General features: G+C 40.6%; 1 protein-coding gene across 3 annotated transcripts in view; it reads right to left on the bottom strand.

Annotated features, from left to right (window-relative positions):
• Window positions 1–22,759, bottom strand: part of Adcy8 (adenylate cyclase 8) — a 229,597-nt gene that overhangs the window by 86,202 nt on the left and 120,636 nt on the right. For all 3 annotated transcript variants that reach the window (XM_004656171.3, XM_045143768.1, XM_012948266.2), the window contains exons 6-7: window positions 18,143–18,301; window positions 11,967–12,237 (exon numbers count right to left, since the gene is read on the bottom strand). In XM_004656171.3, coding sequence (XP_004656228.1) covers window positions 11,967–12,237; window positions 18,143–18,301 — 430 coding nt within the window. The remainder of the gene's footprint in view (window positions 1–11,966; window positions 12,238–18,142; window positions 18,302–22,759) is intronic.

Below are 22,759 nucleotides of genomic sequence, written 5' to 3'. Positions count from 1 at the left end.
AGAGACGGCTCAGCAGTTAAGCACTTGCCTGCAAACCCTAATGACCGGGCTCAGTTCCCTAGTACTCATGTGAAGCCAGAAGCACAAAGTGGCATATGCATCTGGTCTTTATTTTCAATGGCTAGATGCCCTGGCATGCTTTTTTTCTCTCTCTCTCCCTCCTTTTCCCTCTCTCCATATATACATATATGTATGTGTGTGTCCCTGTCTCTCCATTCTCTCCTTCCTTTCTCGGTTGCAAATAAATAAATAAAATATTAGTTCTTATGGTTCACATTTTCCAATCTCAACACTCCTTACAGCATAGCTGTGGATTCTTTGAACCATCTCACATAGGGTCAGTGATGAGGGGTGGAGGGCATTTCATGACTAGAACTTCTTAGTCCATTCTTTCTCAATAACATGTTTTAAGAAACACAAGTATGTCACGATGCTTTATGACTGGGCTTCTGGGGGAGCAGTCAGCTCTGAAGACATGGATCCATTATTTGCTCTATGCCATTTTTCCTCACCACTCTTCTTCAGACAGAGAACTAGGTATCTTTGGTTGCCTGTTGCCTATGCCAATGCCTGAAACTCTGCACTTCCTTAGTGGGAGTTTCCTGAACTAACAAACTCTTTTTTTAAATCTTATTTTATTTTTCCTCAATTTTAAAAAACATTTTCCATGATTATAAAAAATATCCCATGGTAATACCCTCCCTCCTCCCACTTTCCCCTTTGAAATTCCATTCTCCATCATATCCTCTCCCCATCTCAATAAGTCTTTCTTTTATTTTGATGTCGTGATCTTTCCCTCCTCTTATGATGGTCTTGTAAAACTCTTGCATCTGCACACAGGGAGCCACAATTTATCTTTTAATTTTATTTTTTTAATTTATTTGCACATGCGTGTATGTGCGTGTGTGTGTGCATGTGTGTAGGTGTATCAGTGCCTTTGCCACTACAACCAAACACCAGATACTTGTGACACTTACTGTACTTGGCTTATGTGGCTGCTTTGGAGTTGAACTCAGCCTGGAAGGCTTTGCAAGCACATGTCTTGAACTGCTGAACTAACTTCCAATCTCAAAGGAGCAGAAATTTATAAATATGATTTGTCATTTAGATAAACACTGACTTGGGAAAAGACCCATATAGATTCTCTAAGAACCTGATGTAACAACTGTTTCTTTATATGGGAGTGGAGATGATAGAAAACTGGACCATATTCAACATGAAAGGTGTGATTATCCAAATGATCTATTTCATGTATGTTTTAGTTAAGAATCCTACTTACTTTTGCTTCCCTTTTTTGGATAGTTATGTGAAGATCTGCTTTCCAAACAAAGCTAAGGGATGTCTAACTAGGTCTTACTGTGGGAAGAATTCTAAGGGACTCTGCCTCCAGAAGAGCTCCCCATAATTTTCATAGTAATGTCATAGCTTATTCCCCAAGAAATGAAATAACAAGGGTCAGAATGTCCCTTCTGTTTACTGAAATAATAGTCTAGATATATTTAGCAAGCCTGCTGGAGGATTTCAACACCCTTTGTAGCTTGGTTTCCAATTTCCAAATATGAACAAATGAGGTCCAGTTCAGAGTCCAGCATACTGGGACCTGATTACTTCCCATCATTAGGCAGAGCTGAGAGTTGTCAAATATTGTCTCGATGTTAAATTTGATAAGAATTAAAAGATATGTGAAATTCTTTGATTGGCCATTGTGACCTTGTGTCTTGAAATTTTGATCCCTTGGGAAGAGAGAAACTGAAACATAATGGTTTGTTTATAGGGGCACAGGATAGGTTTAAGTCAAGGGCCTCTAGTACTGAGATGGTTGGGGTAAAATGCTATAGACTGTGGCTGGAGAAGTGACCACTAACTCACTAAGTAAACTTGGTCACAACCTGGAGAATTTTCAGCTCAGGAAGTAAGTGGAAAACAAGTATCAGGCAGGACACAAATTTCTTAGTTTTCTTCTGTATATCAAAGACACATTTTTTTTCAGAAATGGCAAGGTCATAACAGCAAAGAAAGTTCAAGTAGATGTGTGCTGTTTGTTTATGTATGTGGGTGCTCTTAACAAAAATTGAAGAAAATATAAATATAAAGATTATCTAAACCTTAGGCTTCTTTAGAAACAGTAGTATTTCTTGTTTCTTATACATTGACAGAAGTCTCATATTTGAGTTGCTGGTAAGTTGATCATGTTTTGTGTGTTGAGTCTATAAGGATGAGCTTTGTTTTTAGATTCATACTATGTAATGTACTAACCAAATTTACTTATTATCATTTTTCTTAATTGGCTTCCAATGAAGGTGTAATTCCTGACCCTGAAAATCCAGGCTGTATAACTTTCTGACAGTATTTTCAGGAAGGGTGACACTGAGAAAAAGGGAATCACCTCTAAGGATGAAACTGAGAGTTTGTGGTTTCTAAGCCTGCTTAACATACACGTCTGTCACAGTTGACTCATTCATTTAGCTTTTCTGTGTTGTTATCTTCAATGTTTCTTTCTGAGTTGATCTCTTAAAGAATGTTCTTGCAGCTAATTTCTCCAAATATATGGACTCCTGACTGGAAGATATTGCATATAATGTATGCAAAGCTCATGGTTTAAAGACATCCTTAAGGATAGCTTAATATTGTAGAGTGGGCTTGTGTTTGGGTATGGTTCTGACTTGTTTCCCAGCTCCAGGTATGGGTCTAGTACCACTGAGTGGATCAGTTAGCCAAATAAAGAGTAGTTGGTTCCTCACCATGGCTGTGTGCCACTATTGCGCTTGTGTGGGCATCACATCCGGTTATTTGTTGCTAATTAGGTTAAACAATGTGTTGCTTGGACAGATATTGGTCACTTCCCCCAGTCGCCCATGTAGCGCCTTCTAGCACTAGACACGCTGACTGTCTGGGGACTGACTCTCTCCTGGATTGCAGCCATGCTGTTCGATTTTGCGGACCCATTTACATCAACAAGGAGGGTCTAATGGGAGGGGGTAGATCATAGATGAGCCTAAACAACGGTACCAAACTGCCTGTATTTGATGAAAAGAAAACTAATAAATCAAATAAAAAAAAAATAAAGACATCCTTAAGGAGCTAAAGGACACTCAGTGCCATGGAATGAGAAGAGATGCTACTCAGTCTAGTATTTCACAGCCTGCGAATCACAACAATAGTTCAAAGATGCTTAAGAAGTGGGAGAATTTTTTCAGAAAGTTGAGTCAGTTCTACATATTTCCATAGGATAAGCCACTGTAATTCCTTTGTGACAACAGATTCAACTAAAAATAACCGCAGACATGATCAGACAACATGAGCCTGTCCAAGCCAACATGGATATTGAGAATCTTCAATGTGGCTAGATTAAAACCACCCCAGGGTGGTGAGTCCTTCGCTGGCGCAGCACAGTGACACTGGTGGGGCGTGACATGAGTTACTGCACACAAGGTCATTAACGCCTAACACAGTTTCATTTCGCAAGAAAACCCCTTATAGATATGAATTCATATGTCAAAACAACAGAAGTTTTCCCTAATGTCTTAAGTTGGGGAGCAATAGGGTAGATCTTAATAAAGAAATTTTAATAAGCTGGGTGGGCGTGGTGGCGCATGCCTGTAATCCCAGCACTCGGGAGGCAGAGGTAGGAGGATTGCCATGAGGTCGAGGCCACCCTGAGACTCCATAGTGAATTTCAGGTCAGCCTGGGCTAGAGCAAGACCCTACCTCAAAAATAAAAACAAAAAAAAAAAGAAATTTTAATAATTTTAATGTGGAAAAGGGTACCAGGGTCAATACAAAGTAATTGCCAGTTTCTTTATTTGTTTTCAAACTGGTAAATTAAGTCAAGGAAAGTTTTCTATTTTTCTCCAGATCAATTTTCACATACTAACACACTACATGCAGGCTACGTCTACTGGTACAGGACTGTAATGACAATTATTGGGAGGCTGAAGCAAAAGATTACAACTTCAAGGCCAGCCTGGGCAACCTAGTGAGACCTGGTCTGATTAACAAAGAATGTGAATATAGCTCAGTTGTTGAGTGCTTGTCTAGTATGTGGCATCATTGGGTTTAATCTCTGGTACTACAAAAACAAACACACACAATCAAATGACTCCTACCTTCTATACGCACATCCATTGATCCCTGTTTGTCTGGTCATTGTTCATACCTGCAGAAAGCTAGTCAAGCCATGGCGAAAGAAGATTCCAACTTGTTCATTTAGAAAAGGCGCCACCTTTTGGTTGTCCTTAGCCATGGAACAGCTATGGGCTGTCTATTGTATGTTTACTGATTTAAGTTCAGGTTTCCAGGTCTTCAACGCTACAGGAGCTATATTCTCGTGTTTACCTTTATCTCCTCCACCTATATCTACCCAGGAACTTCAGAGAAAGGGTGAGCAATCAGGCAAAGCTAATGAATCAAATCGTCTGTTTAACCCACTCCATACTCCCTGGAAGGCTTTAAATCCACCTGCCTTTCTGAGCGGAGTGAAACACCAGACCTTCTAGTGGCTCTCCCTGGCTGAACTTAGCAGCTGTGCAACATCAGGGCTCAGGGACCTCTGGGGAGTTGTATTGTCAGAAATAGCCATGTTACTGGAAGCATGTAAATTAACCCCAGGGAAACTCCCAAAGCCTTTTGCAAAACTCTGTAGATGATCCATCCAGCCAACACCAAAATCAAAACTGATGTTAAAAATCCTTAAAAGCAAATTACCTATGGAGAAAAATCTATCTCTAAATTTCTGCATACCGAGATTGAAGGTGATCACTTAGATATTTGGTATATCACAGATCTAAATTTCTGAATATTGAGATTGAAGGTGAACAGTTAGATATTTGGTACCTTATCACAGAAGCAGTAAGTTCTGAAAACATAGCTTACTTTTTGAGACCAGTATTTCAGGTGTTTTTGGCAGAAGAACTTCCAGTTTATGCTCTGTGTGGAGGACAAGAAGTACATGCATTCACCAAACTTCCCCTAGTTGATCCAACGCCAAGCTAAGAAGGTGGACTTAATTTTCCCCTCTGTTTGGTCCTGTCCCCTCATTCCTGACTTATCTCCTCCTGTAGATCTCAGCTTGAGAATCACTTCTTGGGAAAGGTCTTCCCGCCTTCCCTTTTTGCCTCCCTGTCCTGATATAATCACACCACAGTCCACAGTGAGCACCGTGGTCCATCAGTGACAGCACTTGGGCTCCTGAGCACATGGACTGCCTTCCTCACTTAATGCCTCTGCCCTCACTCTAGCAGCTCACAAAGCCATCACAGTTACCCCAAAGTACCTGGCGGGTGCTATCAGAATGCATAAGTAAACAGATGGGCATCCTAGTGGAGCTCCCTCGCTCCTCTTGAATAGCAGAACCAGAATGGATTGAACTTAGTGTTTTCTTGTTCTCATATGCACAAAAGGTCCTTATACTTTTTTATTTAGGGGTACAAACAAGAAGGAATGAAACCAAATCCCAGGGATAAAAACATCATGATGTTGAAAGCAGGACCCTGAAAACTGACAAAATGTGATGGTGTTTGGGATGATGTTTACCACCATAAAATCAAAACTCAACTACCCAGAATGCTGAGAAAAAGGCGGCACGGGGGGGGGGGGTTATTTCTTAGTTATGTGAGTTTTTATTTTGGATTCTATTTAAAAATTTTTGTATTAGTTGCATTAATTAATTTTACTTTCATGTTTTATGACAGCTTAGTATGATGGCAGTTCAAGCATAATACTTGTCCTATACTGGGGTAACTATAAGCAGTGGGCACCCCCACTTGTTTCTGGGCTGTGGATGGCAGGATTCTGAAGTGGATATAACTTGACAGCACAGTCCTCAGCGTGCGCCTGTGGTAGAGGTCAAGAACGGACAGTCAGAGCTGGAAGGGATGCCAGCTTGGCCACTGTACACATGCATGCATGGGGCTATGGAGGGAAAAATGGTGAGGGAAACGTCAGGGCTTTTCTCAAGCTCTGAACTTACATTCAGGCCAGTGTCATGGAGGGTCATTATGGGTACATTTTGGAACTTGTGGAGATTCTCCCAAAGATCATAATATCCAGCCTATTATAGGACTGACCAGTCTTCTATCCAGAACCTGGGGATCAGCATCAGATCTACATGACTTCCAGTCAGGACAGCAATCAGATGAGGCTCCCTCCTTTTGTTCCCTCCCAGTGGATTCAGAACACAGGATTTAAGAAAACTCTCAGCCGGGACTGGAGAAGACTCAGTATCCTCAAGATTCTTGTCCAGCCTCTCTGTATTTCCTTTTCTTCTGTTCTCAGAATTCTCCAGTCCAGATGGGATGAAGTCAAATTGTTTCTTTTTAATTGCCTAGACACTAAGGCAATAAACAGCTACTGGTAAGGTGGCTGGTGACTCATCATTTCCTGGAGTTATCATAGAAAGTATCTAAATATGCTTTGAGAGCCAATGAGCCATATATTTCAGAAGAGGTCTCCCTATCTCTCTGCCTTTCTAGGATTGACTAGCCTAAAGACAGGGCATTAACTACCAACTTGGCATATTCTCAGCACACACTGGAGGAGTGGCTATGGTCTGATGGCAAGTACATGGAATCTGGAGTCAGACATAACTTGATTCTTTATTCTAGCTGTGTAATTTACTGATTAGCTGTCCTTCAGGGAGTGAATTAGACTGTTTGAATTACATCTGTGTGAGTTGCAAAACAAAATATACCACACTTTTGTAAGATTGCAGTGAGAGTTAAATGGAAAGTATGCATTCAGTGTTCTCGACATGGCCTCTGGCCCAGAGTTTTCTGCTTTCCTTACTGACCCATGGATGCTCACTTGTGTTCTGGACAGTGACACTATCAGCTACACAAACACCATTTACATTTAAAATCCTCATGATGCACATACTAATGTTAAGTTAATGATGTCAGTCAGTCTTCGGTGGCACTGAATGCACACTTTTCTCCAGGGGACTTTGTTAAAAGCCCTTGAAGAGTAATTTACCAATGCCTGAAATCTCAGGCCATCATATGTGTGAAAGGAATGGATGGAGAAAAGGTGACCATTTCACATTAATGGGAGACAGACCTCATGCTCCAAAATGGGTAGCTCTCTTTCTCCTGGCATTCTATTTGCCATAAAAATCCACTTAAAGTTGTTAATATTCTTTGTATAAATTTCATAGTGATGTAAAGGCCTCACCTTTTGTAAATCCAGAGTATTTTGTCTGACAAGTCCACCTTAACCCTTACAATGCACAGCGATCTCATACCAACGACAACGAGCTAGTGTCATTGCCATGCACGAGACTGGTCAGTTACTGCTCTTGGAAAGCAACACATGCTGAACAAGGGCTGAGAGAGCGAGTTTTCACATGCCGGTCTTCTTCCGACGTCCGCCTCCCCTGCCCACCATGGTCTGGGAAGAAGGTCTTTTAGTCTTCTAACACATTAAATTATTCTCTACCTCTGTGCCTTTGTGTTGTTTCCTCTGTTTAAAATGATTTTTGTCCTGGTAATTTGCCTTAGGGACCCTGTTAGCGCACAAATCAAGTCTTTAGGGAGGTCTTCTCTGACAGTTCCACCTGCAATGAGTCTGCTTGCTTCGAAGTCACATATCCCATTTCTTTCACAGAACTTATGTATTTTGGCTACTTGTCTGCATTCCTCATTCTCCTGAAATGTAAGGTTCTGAAAGACAGGAACGAAGCCTGTTCTTTTACTGTCAGATTCCCACAGTGAGGGATACTTTCTTGTTAAATCATAGCATCAATGACAGCTCAAGCCCCAGAGATTTTAGTCAGAGAATGTGCCAGGAGTGAAAAATATGATTTTGAATATAAGGAGCCCTGTATTCCCCCTTTCATACTCAATTTTGTTTTCATTCTGAAATATTCCAACAACCTTCCCTTAAAATTCGTGTGCATCCTTTCCCAACACTAAATGTGCCAGTTTCAGTCTGCTTTGACTATTCACTGATGTAAACTTAAATTCCAGTAGTCAGTTTATTATCATAAACTTGTCTTCTTGTGAGATTGCTTTCCACTACATATAGAAATTCAGGGCACAAGAGGCTTTAGAGTAACTGAACCAAGGTCCAAGTCTGTGGACAGGTCATCTGCACATATTTGGAGTCAGGGGTGCTCAGAATGTTCAAGCCAACCCTAGACAATAGTAACCAGCCTGGGTTAAATCAGAATGAAGGGAGGGTGGCCAGACAGGGACTGAAATCTCCAGAAGGACAGAGATAGATCTTAGAGTTTGCTCTTATTCCTCCTAAGACCCTGGTAGGCAACTGAAGTTGGAAGAAGGGCAGGGACAGGCATGGAATTGGAATTCTTCTTAAAAACCCAAAGTCCAAGAGAGACTGATTGAATGGGGCAAGGGAAATGGTGGAAAATGGAGTTTCAAAGGGGAAACTGGGAGGAGGGAGGGCAGGGATATTGTTTAAAATGATGGAAGTTGTTAATAAAAAAGAAAAATAATACCCCAAATCCTCTCTTATCAACTATAACAACCTACCGTTTGATGCCTGCATCTCACCCACTGCCTCCTGCCAATCATGCTTTTCAGTCCATTTCCAAAGGGAAGATTGAGTCTTCCCCCATCTTCCTGGGCCGCTTTGCTGTTTCTGTCTTACTGATGGCTGGTCATTTCCAATATATGCTGCACGCTGGCTTCTGTGTCATACTACCTAGTCCTCTTTCAATTGCTCTGCTTCTTCTTGGGAACCATTATTCTCTTTCACTCTATGTGGGTCTTCTTCAAGATCTGCTGTGTGCTTTCTCATGTCCTACCTTTAAACATTACATAGTTGAATGCTTTCCCTCAGCTGGCTTCTCTTAGCATTCAAATCTGACGGTGACTAGATCTGCCTCCATTGCATCACTCCTCCTGACTGGGCTGCTGAATCCCATAGGCAGCAGCCTTCAGCTCTCTGCCTGGATCTCTCCCAGGTGCTTCAAGCCAGTCTGTTCTTAGTGTTCCCTTCTCAGACTCTTTCAAACTCAGCACTGCTTATATCACTGAAGAGTTCTAGTGTCCACGTAGTTACCCAAGACAACGGGCCAGAAGTCAGATTGGACTGCTTTATCTCTTTTACCACCCATAGCTATCATTTCATTCATTCACTCATCAAACTTTAAATCGAACCCTTCTATTTACTAGATATTATTCTAATTATAGGCTGGCAAAACAGTTGTGGGGAAGATATATGCCTTCAGAAAGCATATAAAATACTGGTGACCTTAGCTCATTAAAATGTTTCTTTACTCTTTTTCTTCTCCTTTCTCTATTCTTTCCTTCCTCCATTGCTTCCTCCCTCTCTATCCTGATGTCTCTTTTTGCTTTATAGTAGTTGGCATTAAATAGATGCCCAGCTAATTCTTATTGAATGAATGGCTGTGTGATGATGTAACTATCTGCACATCTGCTGAATACACAGCATAGATTATGACACAGCATTCCGATATCATTAACACTATTTCCAAGCACATATTGTAAATCAACAGAAGCCAAAACATCTGGCCAATTTAGTTGGAAAATCCTCAAAGAAGCATAAGTATATTCTATTTTCATTATGCAAACATTCAGATGGTCTGGGCGTCTGTGGAATTGACTGGCATTTTGGCATAGGGTAGGCTCAGCCAGACCAGTCTTGTTCTCTTTCATTATGTCTCAAATCACACACATGGCTCACTGACTTCCAGAGTCAAGTGTAAGTACAAATTGAGTGGTTGTGATCATGTTAATCAGCTTAATCATTTCCAAAACCTTGTTAGTGTCACGTGATCACTCATGGAGATCAGCACAAATTCACTCACTCTTAAGTCTGAAGGAATCAGAGTAACTTGGAATTGTCCATACAGAGGATGATGGCACAAACAGGTTGCACACAGGCAAAGCTCAGATGACACCGGGCATATATGGTATGTTGCACACTCAGAATAATCATCCTTGACTAAGTCATCTTCTCTAACAACTATTTGATGTCATTTGCAAGCATCTTTAGGAAACTAGCAAATAAATATTCTGATCACTTCTGTAACATTTTATCAAGTCCATCCACCATGGAATGAAACCATGCATCTCCAGTTCTCTGTTCTTGGTTCTCAACTATTAGTACTAATTAGAACTATCAAATACAAAGCAACTAAGAAAGAACTTTATGCAAAATTATAAATATTTGTCAGGGCAAAGCACAAATCTTCTTCTCTGTAAATAACCAACATTAGCAAGCTAATAATAGGCACGAGAAGCTGGCCGTGCACCCACTCCAGGAAGCATATGACTTATTTTACATAATAGCATATTGTACCATGCACAACAATTCATGGGTGGAAAGAGGTAGGCATTGAAATTGATGATGACTTGTGTGGGAATAATATATTTTTTTGCTTATAAATTAAACATGCACAAAAGAGTAGTTAAGACCTAAGGGTAAACTTTTGCAAGGCCTGAAGTTTTTCTCAGTGGAATCTGGTACATGTATTTTCTCATGGCTCCCTTTCATAGAACTGGAAAGAAATTGCAGTTAACCTGGCCTTAGAGTGCCCAAATAATTTTATAGTGCAGAAGTAGGTGAGAAGATTTTCAGCATTTTAAACTTTTCCACTATATGTTTTATTTTTTAAATATGTTTATTTATTTATTTGTGAGAGAGTAATAGAAAGAGAGAGAGAGGAAGAGGAAGAGGAAGAGGAAAAGAGAATGGGTGTGCCAGGGCCTCCAGCCACTGCAAACAAACTCCCATGTGTACCCCCTTGTGTATCTGGCTTATGTGGGCCCTAGGGAATTGAACCTGGGTCCTTTGGCTTTGCAGGCAAGTACCTTAACTGCTAAGCTATTTCTCCATCCCACCTTTTCTACTTTAAATAGTCTTAAGTGGAAAGATATCTCTTATGTGCCATTTAATGGTAAATGTTCAAGTTTATAGATGTCAGAAAAAAAAAATCACCCTTAAATGTTACCATAAAAGTCCAAAGACTGTTAATTTGGTCTTTTGATTTCATAATACTCTTAGTCTTTGCTTGGCTTGGGGGCACACCAGAAGCAATTTGTTAAGTCTTAGATATTGGCATTTTCCATTTTGTTATTTTTTAAAAGCACAGAACAGTTACACTTTCTAACATAAATTTACCCACATTTGCTCTGTCTAAATGCTGAATACACAGCATAGAATATGACATGGCATTCTGATGTCATTAGCACAGTTTCTAAGCACATATGGTAAATCAACAGAAGCCAAAACATCTGTCTACATGGATAAAGGAAACACCTATTGGATTAGGCACTGATGCTCTGAGCTGGAGTCTGGCCTGGATGGACCCTGTCTTTCCACCTTGAAACTCGACCTTGTTCTGGTTCACTTCTTGAGTGGCTCTCATTGGTTTTAATGAGATTCTGATAGCTGGGAAAAATTAAAAAATAATTTTGATTATTGGAGATTTGTTCTCTATGCATTGATTTTGAAGTCCCATCCTTCATACAAGATACAAATCGCCACTGTGTAAAAACAGACCGTGTGTGTTTTGAAGTTGCTAGTCTTGAACACCCTTACAGTCATCTCGAGTGTCACTTAGTGCTGCTGTTATATTTCCAAGTCAGTGGTACCTTCCTGAATTTGAATCTCAGTGGCCTGCTCAGAACTGCTGCCTAAAAGGGGCATTCTCATATACTTGACCATATCCTTTAATTTAATAACATCAGGCTTGCCTTTTCCAACATGACTAGTGTCTTTGGATCAAGTTACATTCCACTTCATATGCTATTTATTTTTAGCATAAAAATGGAGAGGGTGTCAGGAACACTGGCATCTCTGTCATTTCCTGAAATTACGTGCATAGGTTGATTCTGCCCTGAGGAGAGTTGTTGATCACTTGCAATTATGGTGCTCAGTGGAGAAAAGGGTAAGGGCGAGTTGGTTTGCTCTGAGGCACCTGGGCTGGAAATGCACCCAGGCATGCATTTGTTTTAAACCAGAAGAAGGAAGAGAGGACTTACATTCTGTTTCCCCACAATGTTATCAAAAGGCAGTTCTGGGCTCCAGGATCCTTCTGTGAATGTTGCCCCACTGCTTCTCCTGTCTGCGGAGCTCACCGATTCCTTTACAATGTCTTCAGGCAAGGAAAGCAAACTCTCTTCTGGCTGCTTAATCAAATAGGTCTCTATGTTATGCTTTCTCAAGAATTCATTCCTCTCTTTACCATGACCCTCTTCCACATTATAGTCACCGTTGAGGCAGTCCAGTGTGGCTTTGGAAATGTGGATCCTCCTGTGTGGACAGACCATAGATCAGTATAATTCCTCATGTTGTCTGCAATCGACATCGTGTCTTCTTGTTTCTCAAGAAAATGAGGAATACACATAGGATACTGCTATGACATATCCTTAAGGAAAAATTTGTCACCTTCAAACGTGGAAGGAAAAAAAGAAGGAGCTAGAAGCACAGACATAAATGCAAGCAGGGTCTCACCAACTTCACCCGAGGTCTTGTAGCCTTGGATAAACAGCCAAACAGCCCTGTTGATTACACTGAAGAACCTCTTTTGGCTTATCCGATTCCTGTCAGCATTCTTTGTGCGTGTGCATGCTTGTGTGACGTGCATGCATGCTCGCATATGTGTTGGTGCATGTATGTGAGTGTATGTGGAGGGCAGAGTGCGGTGTTGGGTGTCCTCAGTTGCTCTTTATTGTTCTGAGACAGGGTCTCTCACTGAACCTTGAGCTCACTGATTTGGATATCCTAACTACCCAGCATGCCCTAGAAATCTGCCTGCCCTCTGCCTCCCCAGGGCTGGGATTATAGTCACGCACACCATGCCTGACATTTTATACAGCTGCTGGGGATTTGAGCTCGAGGCTCATGTTTGCATCGCAAACACATTCACTGAGCCATCTCCCCATTCCTATTGTCAGCATTCTTTGAGAATCAGTGTTTTTGTTAATTCTGTTGACTATATTGGAAACAAGTAATGTGACTGCTTCGGATCTCCAAAGGCAATTATCTTCCATGTCCTCTGGAAGTAGAGTTCTCTCCCTGTCTCGGAACTTATTCCTGTCTTAATACTTTTCACATATTTGTGCTTAGTTTCTTTAGTTTGTCCAAAATCATCACAAGTATGAGGGCATCCTTGTACATCCATAGGATTACAGTGAGGGCTCTTTTCGGAAATAACTCAGATGTGATTTCCCCTATAAAAGGAGGAAAGAGTAACAGATGCATGAATGCTGATAGCTGTCTGGGCTCTCACATGAATAAACAGCAGCTCATGTAGCTTATGGGTCCAAACTCTTTTGTGAACACAATGACATATAACAGGAACCTTAAGGATCAAACCTGATTTTGGAAACTTCATGTAATAGTTCCTTTTTGGGAAGAGATTTTCTTTTGTCCTAACTGCAAATCCATTGGATAACTTATTTTGCTCTGCTCTTGTGAGGAAAGGCTACCAAAGGAGTTATGTTCACAGACTTTGTTGCTAGATGGCTTGTTTTCAAACCCTGGCTCTACCTGTTGCTAGGCGAGAGATCGTGATTAAGAGCACTTAATCTTGCTGAGTCAATTTCTGACCCATACATTCTTCAAAAATAATAGTTCCTATCTCAGTGGATCATTATGAGTATCATGAGAGTGGATGAATGTGAATCAGTCAAAGCACACTGTGCAGCTACAAGAGCAAATCCTTTCACATGCTAGGAGGATTCTCAACAATAATGCTGTGATCATGTTGATATTGCATACCCCATGCCTCCCCAAGGCACACTGGACAGTCTAACTTCTGAACTAGGTATTCATATATTATGAGTCCTGCCCTTTCAAACCCCATTTTCTGACATTCCTTCATTATTGACCCCCATACTGTCTTCATCTATTCAAGCAATTGGCATCCCTTTCAATTCAACATTTGATTATATGTCTGCTAAATGTCCCATTCCCTATTTCAGCTCAAGGTTCCCTAAGTCAAGGCTGGTGAGGTGGTTTGGTTGGTAAAGGGCATGTCACATAAACATGAGGGCATGAGCAAGGATTCCCAGAACCCACATAAACATGTGGGCATGATTCCATACATCTGTAACCCTAACCGTGGAAAGGTAGAGACAAGACAGTCACTGGGACTTGCTGGCTTCATTCTCTGGCCGAGTCAGTGATTTCCAAGTTCAATGAGAGAGCCTGTGTCATAAAAAAATGAGGTGAGGGCTTTAAGAGATGTCTTAGTGGTTAAGGTACTGGCCTGCCAAGCCTGAGGACCCAGGTTTGACTCCCAAGGACCCATGTAAAACCAGATGCCCAAGGTGGCAAATGCATCTGGAATAAGTTACCAGTGGCCAGAGACCCTGGCATGCCCATTCTGTCCTCTCTCATCTGCCACACACTTTCTAAATAAAAAAATAAAATATTTTTTTTAAAAAACAAGGTGAAGCAATAGAGGAAACCCCCCAATGTCTACCTCTAGCCTCTACATGCATGTATATGCAGGGGCTTGTGCACCCACATGATACACACACACACCATATGCATATGAACATGCATATACACATGAATGAATACCAAGTGCACATACATCTGCAAAAATTTTTCTCCAAGCCAGTGTTGTGCTTCTCTGAGTGATTAAATGAATGACGTAGATACTTGATACTCTGGTTGGATTCTGTGATTCTAGAAATAGTTCTTTAGAGTGGCATTTCCAAGTGCATTGTGCTTTCAGTATTACCCATACTGTCCCCCTTCTGTCTTCTCATAAGTTCCTATTTACAGCGAAGATAGTTCATTGCAAAGACAGAAACAAACTACAACTTATTAATTTCTGTCCACTTAAGGCACATTCTCTATATCTTCCAAATATATTGATTTCAAGTATAAGCTAATTAAAAATATGTGAAAGTAGTTTGTTTTCTCAATAAATGTACTAAATAAATACAAAATCTTCTCACGTTGCCTTTTTATTAATGTATGCTATTGACCCGGGATAATAAAAGAAAATTTTGAATGCCCATGAAGCTGAAATTCTAGTTTTCTTTCTCAGATCAAGTTAAGATTTCCGATACTAGAAGGTTGCCTTTTATCTTAGGCATATGAGCTTCCTAGAAAGGTTTAGCATTTCATCTGGAGTCTACATTTTCTTATTCTGTTCTCATTGTGCAGAGGGACTAATACCTTCATATGTTAAATCAATATTATGTTTATAGTAGAGAAGGGCATCTTTGCCTTAACTTATTACTGATTTGTCTGCCAAGTTCTAATCAGTACACACTAGATATTTTTTTATATAGAAACTGGGTTTCAGATGTTTCTTTTCATCTTTGCTGCTAACTTAAGCTTTGGGGGAAGGCATTTACAGAGATAATAGTACAATGATTGCATTTTCCTCTAAGGAAAGGAATCTGGTCTCAGAGAATATTCTCATATATTGAATGTCAGGTAAGCATGACATTTTCTTATAATTTGAAATGCCAGGATATAATAATGATAGTCATGATAGTAAATATCTAACAATTGTGTACTTTTTACATAAATATATTGTTTAGCCAAAAATATTACTGCCTGTATGTTTGGCATAATGGACTATCTCATACATGTAATAAGCATTTCTTTCTTCTCCCCTTTTGCAGATGGAAAAACTTGCCAGGAACAATGAATATATATATCCTAAAGCCCCATCAGAAGTTGGCAGCAGTGTTGGATGGAGACAGCACTTTTAATTTCAGAATCTCTTTCAGATACTGGAACTGAACCATATGGTAGGAATTATTACAACCATGGCCATAATTGGTGTCTCATGATCTTAGGACAAAGGACTTCATACGTATTGTCTCACTTAAAACCTCTAGAGTGTTCATCTTTAAAATGCAGTATGAAGGCCAGAAATCTCACTATTACTTGGAAGTTTGCTATAAAGGTATAATGTGCGGGTCCCACTGCAGACATACTCTTGAGGGTGGGGCCTTGCCATCTGTGGTTTAACAGGCCCTCCTGTGCAATTTCCAATGAGGATCTTTGCTCTGCAAATCCAGTGCTTAGAGACTTGAAAAAATCCAGACATTTCAAAAGGAGAAAAACATACCAAAGTAATGTTAAACCTCAAGAGTCTAGATATTTGATTGTTCTGACATTTCTGCATTTCTGTGGGTGGGAACATCCATACCTACCCCTTCACCTATGAGGTGGATGATGTAGAGGAGTGTAAGCTCTCTGAAGACATAATCATATTGGAGTCTCATTGTTGGAGGGCAACGGTATTTTCAACTTAATTCTACAATGAGGTAACTGGATAAGAAAATGAATAAACTTACTCCTAATGTTGATACACACTAAGTAAACCATTTCAGATTCATTACTTATGATCTAAGTAACTAGCTTTTCTGTTTATTTTAAAAGAACTTTTGTTTATTTATTTGAAAAAGAGAAAAAAGAAAGAGAAAGTATAGGTGTTCTAGGACCTCCTGCCAGTGCAAATGAACTCCAGACTCATGCATTATTTTATGCATCTGGCTTTATGTTTATGTGGATACTGGGAAATTGAACCCAGACCACCAGGTTTTACAAGCAAGAGCATTTAACAACTGAGCCATCTCTCCAGCCCACTTTTATGTTTCTTATTGTGACTAAGGAAGCATGTTCACTAACTGAACCTCCAGAGGTAAAAAACACCCAAATCTGTGTTTTCATGTTTGCAAAGGGAACTTATTAATTGTGTTGGAAATCCAGCTAGCCTTTGAATTACCTATGCCCAGAAACCCTGCCCATCTGGTTTGTTTTAATTCAACTACTTATGGGAAAATCCCAAAGAATTTAAAGATTTAGGAAACCCAGTGGGAAATAGTGGCACCACACTGCAGACAGTGAGGGAGCCCTTGAAAGAATAGTAACCAACATGCTTGCTATCCCTGCTCACTTTACAAAAGTGCTTAGAACTCATGGCCCCAGATAATGTTCAGAAGTGATCTGTGAAGTGGATCATCACCATTTAGTAGAAGAGGAAACAAATTCTCATGGAGGAGGGAAAATAAATTCATAAGGCTCATCACCACAAGCAGTGCAGAAACTGAGACTCAGAGTCGTCATTCGTCTGGGCTCCTTCAGATACGGTGATGCAAGCAAGCCTCATACTACGCCTCATGCCAGACACTGCCCATATTTCATTGAGGTTGATGAAGATAGCAGAGCTTAGCATGGGTGGGCTGGAAGCTTCTGGTTCTACATTTAGGAACTTTGTAATTATGAGATAATCAACAAACAATGATGACAGATACCAGAAAAGGAAACATTTTCCCACAGAAAGATAAGCAGACACATAGGTGAAGGTACACATATGATGCACTTTGCACATATCTATCATCTATCTATCATTTCATCTATCAACATATCCACTCATCCATCATCATTTATCATAATCAGATATAAGGACTTCAACCTATAACATATATCTGTCATTCAGAGAGAGGGGGGTGGTTGAAATGAGTTCAACTCATGATCACTTATATTTTACTAGCCTGATCTTATCAGTTCTTAATTGTATCAATAGAATCTCAATACTACTGTGCTATTACTTTATGATAGACCACTACCATCTCCATGGGTTCTATGTCAGTCTTGACAGCCAAAGTTGTAGCACAACTATGTTTCCCAAAAAAGCACTGAACGTCTGAAATGGAGCCCCTGGTCTTATGTACACAGATGCTTGGTAGGTTTCGATCCTGGCTGCCCATCAGGGTTATTTCATAATTGAGATTCCACAGAGGCTCCTCTTTGGATGACTAACATGAGGTGTGGGCACTAGTCTTTTTACAATGTTGTGATTGCCATATGCAGCCAAGTCCTCAAACCACCTGGCCATCCTTGTTGCCTCGTGTTCTTGTCTCTGATTGCATTTCATTAGAATTGTAAGGGCCAGTCTACATAATGCTTTCTTGATATGTGGTCTCTTCCCAAGTAGCTGCTTCTTTTAACTCTGTCTCTAAATTCTCTACACAGGAAATTTGCTCTCATAAAGTTAGAAAATGACAGGACTTGGGAGGCAGAGGTAGGAGACCCAGTGTGAGTTCAAGGCCATCCTGGGACTACAGAGTAAGTTCCTGGTCAGCCTGGGCCAGAGTGAGACCTTACCTTGAAAAAAAGAAAAAAAAGAAAGAAAGAAAATGACAAGTTTTAGCAAGGACAATGCTCGTCTTTGGCTTACCCAGGAATTCCACCAGATTCAAGTTTATTTGCAATGTCCACATCCCAAGACCAGACATCAAACTGCCACTTCCTTAGGCCCAGCACACCGCACAGCACTGAGCCCGAGTGGATCCCGATCCGCATGTCGACGTCATGCTTCGTCCTTGACCTCACGTACCTGTTGACATCAAGGAATGAAGAGAAACATTTACCAGGCCAGAATGAACACACTTGCCTTCAGTCCTAGTCTTTCCTACTCCAAATATTCATCTGATACTCACTCAACTACCATCTCTTTCATGAAAGCTGTAGGTCCTCCGGTAAGTGGAAGGATTTTCTTTTCCCCTGAATACTTTTAACCTTTATACTTATAAACCTTCTCCCCAAGATTACTGCATAACCTCTGTCTTAGGAAATGGAACCAGCAGTTTTTGTACCCATCAGTGAGTAAATCTGGGGCACACTACTGACCCTGTACTTTAGTTCATATTCCATTTCCAACTGAATGCTTCCTTCAAACAGACCTTATACTTAGTCTGGGATCCCAACCTCAGCCATCCTGCTTCCAACCCACGTTGTACATGGTCTCCATGGATGCCTTAAAAATATTAATTCAGCCTTGTCACTTCATCACTTCCTGCTTAACTTTCCCCTGACCTCTTACTCCTTAGGGCAAAGACCTTGAAATAAATTGCTCACAACTTGGGTCTCAGCTAGGTCATTCATGGAGATGCAGGAAGGAAATGTTGGATTTCCATTGACAACTTTCAGTTTTTAACCTTGTAAAGGCTTTGCCAGAATTTCCCTCTAGCACCTTGTAAGGTCCATGCCATGCTGTCCTTTGTAAACATGAAGGAGGAAGCTTGGTAAAAGAGGAGTTCCCTTATCAGTGTTTCCTACAAATATGAGCACCCATCCATTCTTTACTTTCAGAACATATAAAACAATTTCACTTATAGTTAAAAAGACAGCATTTCTGTAGTATATACAACAGTGGAATATAATACATTTGGGGGGTAGAAATGTTTAAGTAAGAGTGAGGGTGAAATTATAGAAAAGTGGAGATGGCCAGGTATGGTGGTGTATGCCTTTCATCCCAGCACTTGGGAGGAAGAAATAGGAGGATCACCATGAGTTTGAGGCCACCTTGAGACTCCATAGTGAATTCCATGTCAGCCTGGTCTAGAACGAGACCGTACCTCAAGTTACCCCCCTAAAAAAATGGGAGAGGGCTTAGTGGTTAAGGCACTTGTCTGCAAAGCCTAAGGATCCAAGTTCAACTCTCCAGATCCCAGGTGAGCCAGACACACAAAGGTGAGGCAATCACAAGGTCTCACATGCCCACTAGGTGGTACAAGCATCTGCAATTTGATTAAAGTGGCTGAGGCTCTGGTGTGCCAATTCTCTCTCTCTCTAAAATTAAAAAAAATGTAGAGGGGATTGGGGGGAGTGTTAATCAACACTAAGGATGTGTGAAATAGCTACATGGAAATCTAATATTTTATGAGGTAATTAAAATATAATTTTAAAAAGAGTTTGGATGAGGGTACTATACATGGGTAGATAGCTCTCAGAAGCCATGGGTTATTAAATGAGTCTCAGTGCCAGGTGATGGATACCACCCTATGAGTTATTGTCAGGGAGGCTCTAGAGGCACAGCCCCCAGCAATACAGCCTACTCCATTGCTCCTGGTTGCCACCAGAATTAGATGGCAAGTTCCTATTGCTAAAGACACTACATACTTTGGTTATAGGATATACAGGAACCAAGTTGGAAATTGGAAGTTGGAATTTTCTTCCATGCTGGCTAGCTGGCAGAATGCCAGAGATATTATATAGGGGAAAAGCTAGGGGTTCAACTGTAGACATTGTGAGCTACGTAACTGCACTGCAAGGCAAGACATGCCCACTGGTACTATAGTGACATGACTATTATAGTAGTAACCAACTGATCTCTGCTTTGATTTGAGGACTGCTCAGTGGGAGGGAATTCATGACTGATGTTGAAAACATGGTCAAAACACCATGGCGTGGAAGGTCATAGGCCCTCCGGGAGGACCCACTACTCTTACTTTGTTCAGTGACATGTTACGAGCTGTTAGACTGCCTTCTAGAGATTTATGTTTATAGCCATGCATTAGTGTTGCTCTCAGAATTGGTTGGAGAAGCTTCTTTCTGGACTGGGCAGAAGAGAACCAAAACTAGTCAAAGTGCTGAGAATAAATGACTATTGAATGCTTATTCCTGAATGGGACATCTATATGATTGTCATCAAGGTTTAAGAAGCACTGTGCAAGTTGGAGTGGAAAGATTATATATAGAGCTGTAGGGTGAGGAAGAATGCTGTGAAATTTTGTCTTCTGGTCATACCATGGCTGTTGCACTCATGAAGTCATAGCAGCTGCGGTTACCTGCATAAGGCTGGGCCCATCAACATTGTACCATGGATGGAGGAGGGGCTTATTAGGTCTTACTCCTCCCCTGAGGTGCTATTTGCAGTCAGTGGTTCTTGGGGAGGAGGAGTCTTGGATGGTATAGTCCCTGGCAAGATGTGGTGCTGTAATAAAACTCTCAGTCGGTGCTAATGAAAGCCACCTTAATTAAACACAGTGGCCCACATATATACAAAAATGATAGGAAGCAGGAGGGGGAACTAGCTAGGCAGAAAATTGGGCTAGCATGAATTGGAGGGCTTAAGAATGGGTAATAGAGGGTGAATGTCATCAAAATGCATTTTATACATGTATGAAATTGCCAAAATGTAAGTTTAATAAAGAAATTAATAATACTTAAAAATAAAATAAGTTTTAAACATTTAAAAACTTAAAACATGCTAGTCTCTTTTTTTCTAAAGGAAAGAAATGATTAGGCCATATGGGTTCTGCTCTCATGAGTGGGTTAATGCTGTGACTGGGTGAAGGGTTTGGCTATTAAATGTCTGATCCATTTTTACTCCATTTTGCATAATCACAGGTTCTTGTGCAGCAAGAAAGCCCTCTCCATACATGGATCCTCAATCCTGGCTTTCTCAGTGTCCAGAACCAATGATAAATAAGTTCCTTTTTATGTAAGAGTAGAAAAATTTTAAATAAAATAACAAGAAAGGTTTTCATTATAGAATGGTTATTTTGACTTCAAAATGATTAAAAAGACTAAAACAAAGGTGAGATTTTTTTTGGGAAGAGAATGTAATTGATTTTCAAAAGAAGCTGATCCTCTAAGGAGAACCTTTGAAAATGGAAGTTTTGAAATATTTTCATGTTTACAGAAATCTTGTTGTCAAACCTAAGTAATGTTATCAAAACTATCAGCACTGAACACGTATATCCTGCTTAGAAAAATCTTCCAGATAAAGAAATTTTGTGAAGTGGGAGTCATTGTTAAAACAGAAAAACCCACTCCCTTCTAGGGTAATAGCAAGAATAACCAACAGATGTCAAGGAAAAGGAAATTCACCAGCTTGAACCACACATCAATTTGTGTAACTGATTAGTGTCACAACAGCTGAGAGGGCAAGTCCCACCCAGTATCTGCCCATCTTTGTAAGATACAGGCTAAGCTCTGGTAGCTATTAAAGGTAGGTTTCCAAACAAAACAAAAGCGGAGTTGGTCTCCAACATATGATGTTTTCAGTTATCAATGTTTTAACTTTATGATATTGCAAAAGTGATATGCGTTCATTATATGAATTCACTGGACCCTTCGTTATGAGGCCTGAGATTTGATCTGTTTTTCTGGACAGCCACCTGCAATAGTGTGCCCCCTTGCAAAGCTCAGTGGTGGTAACAATTATTGTCTCTAGACAGCCCCATAGTCACGAGGACAAAGCATCCATCCTCAGCAGTGTACGGAAGTACTGGTGAGCAGCTATGATGTTCAGCAGATTAAGTGTTTTCTTTTAAATTTTATTTAAAAAACAATATAAAAATGTGTAGTTAAGCTAGCTATGGTGGTTCATGCCTTTAGCCCCAGCATTTGGGAAGTTGAGGTACTAGAATCACCCTCAGTTTTAGGTCATCCTGTGACTATAGAGTGAGCTTCGGGTCAGACAGGGCTACAGTGAGACCCAGCCTCAAAAGAAGATAAAGAATCAGGAGGAGGAGGAGGAAGAGGAGGAAGAAGAAGAAGTGAAAGGGATGGAGAGATGGCTTAGGGGTTAATGTATTTGCCTGGACCTCAGTTCAATTCCCCAGGACCCTACAAAAGCCAGATGCACAAGGGGGTGCATGTGTCTGGAGTTCATTTTCAGTGGCTGGAGGCCCTGGCATGCCCATTATTTCTCTCTCTCAAATAAATAAATAAAGATAAAGCAAAGAAAAGAAAAAAGAAAAAAAAAAAGAATATCCATGTGTGTGCGTGTGTGTGTGTGTGCACATGCGTGCACATGCACCATGGTACACATGTGGAGGTCAGAAGACAGCTTTGAGGCATTTGTGCTCCATCTTCTCTGAGACAAAGTCTTGTGACTCTTCTAGAGCTAGAGTGGATTAACAGTGTGAGTAAGGCATATCCTGGGTATGGCTAACACCATCCAGTGGGCTGTCGTCCTGGATTAAATAAAAAAGAAAAACAAGAAAGCCAGAGGAGTGCCAGTGTGCATTTCTCTCTGCTGTCTAATCTGCCCAGATATGAGCAA

The sequence above is a fragment of the Jaculus jaculus genome, chromosome 2, assembly GCF_020740685.1.
Source record: "Jaculus jaculus isolate mJacJac1 chromosome 2, mJacJac1.mat.Y.cur, whole genome shotgun sequence".
Classification (NCBI taxonomy): Eukaryota; Metazoa; Chordata; class Mammalia; order Rodentia; family Dipodidae; genus Jaculus; species Jaculus jaculus.
The sequence above is the reverse complement of the archived record's forward strand: the minus strand, read 5'-3'. Positions and strand labels throughout refer to the sequence as shown.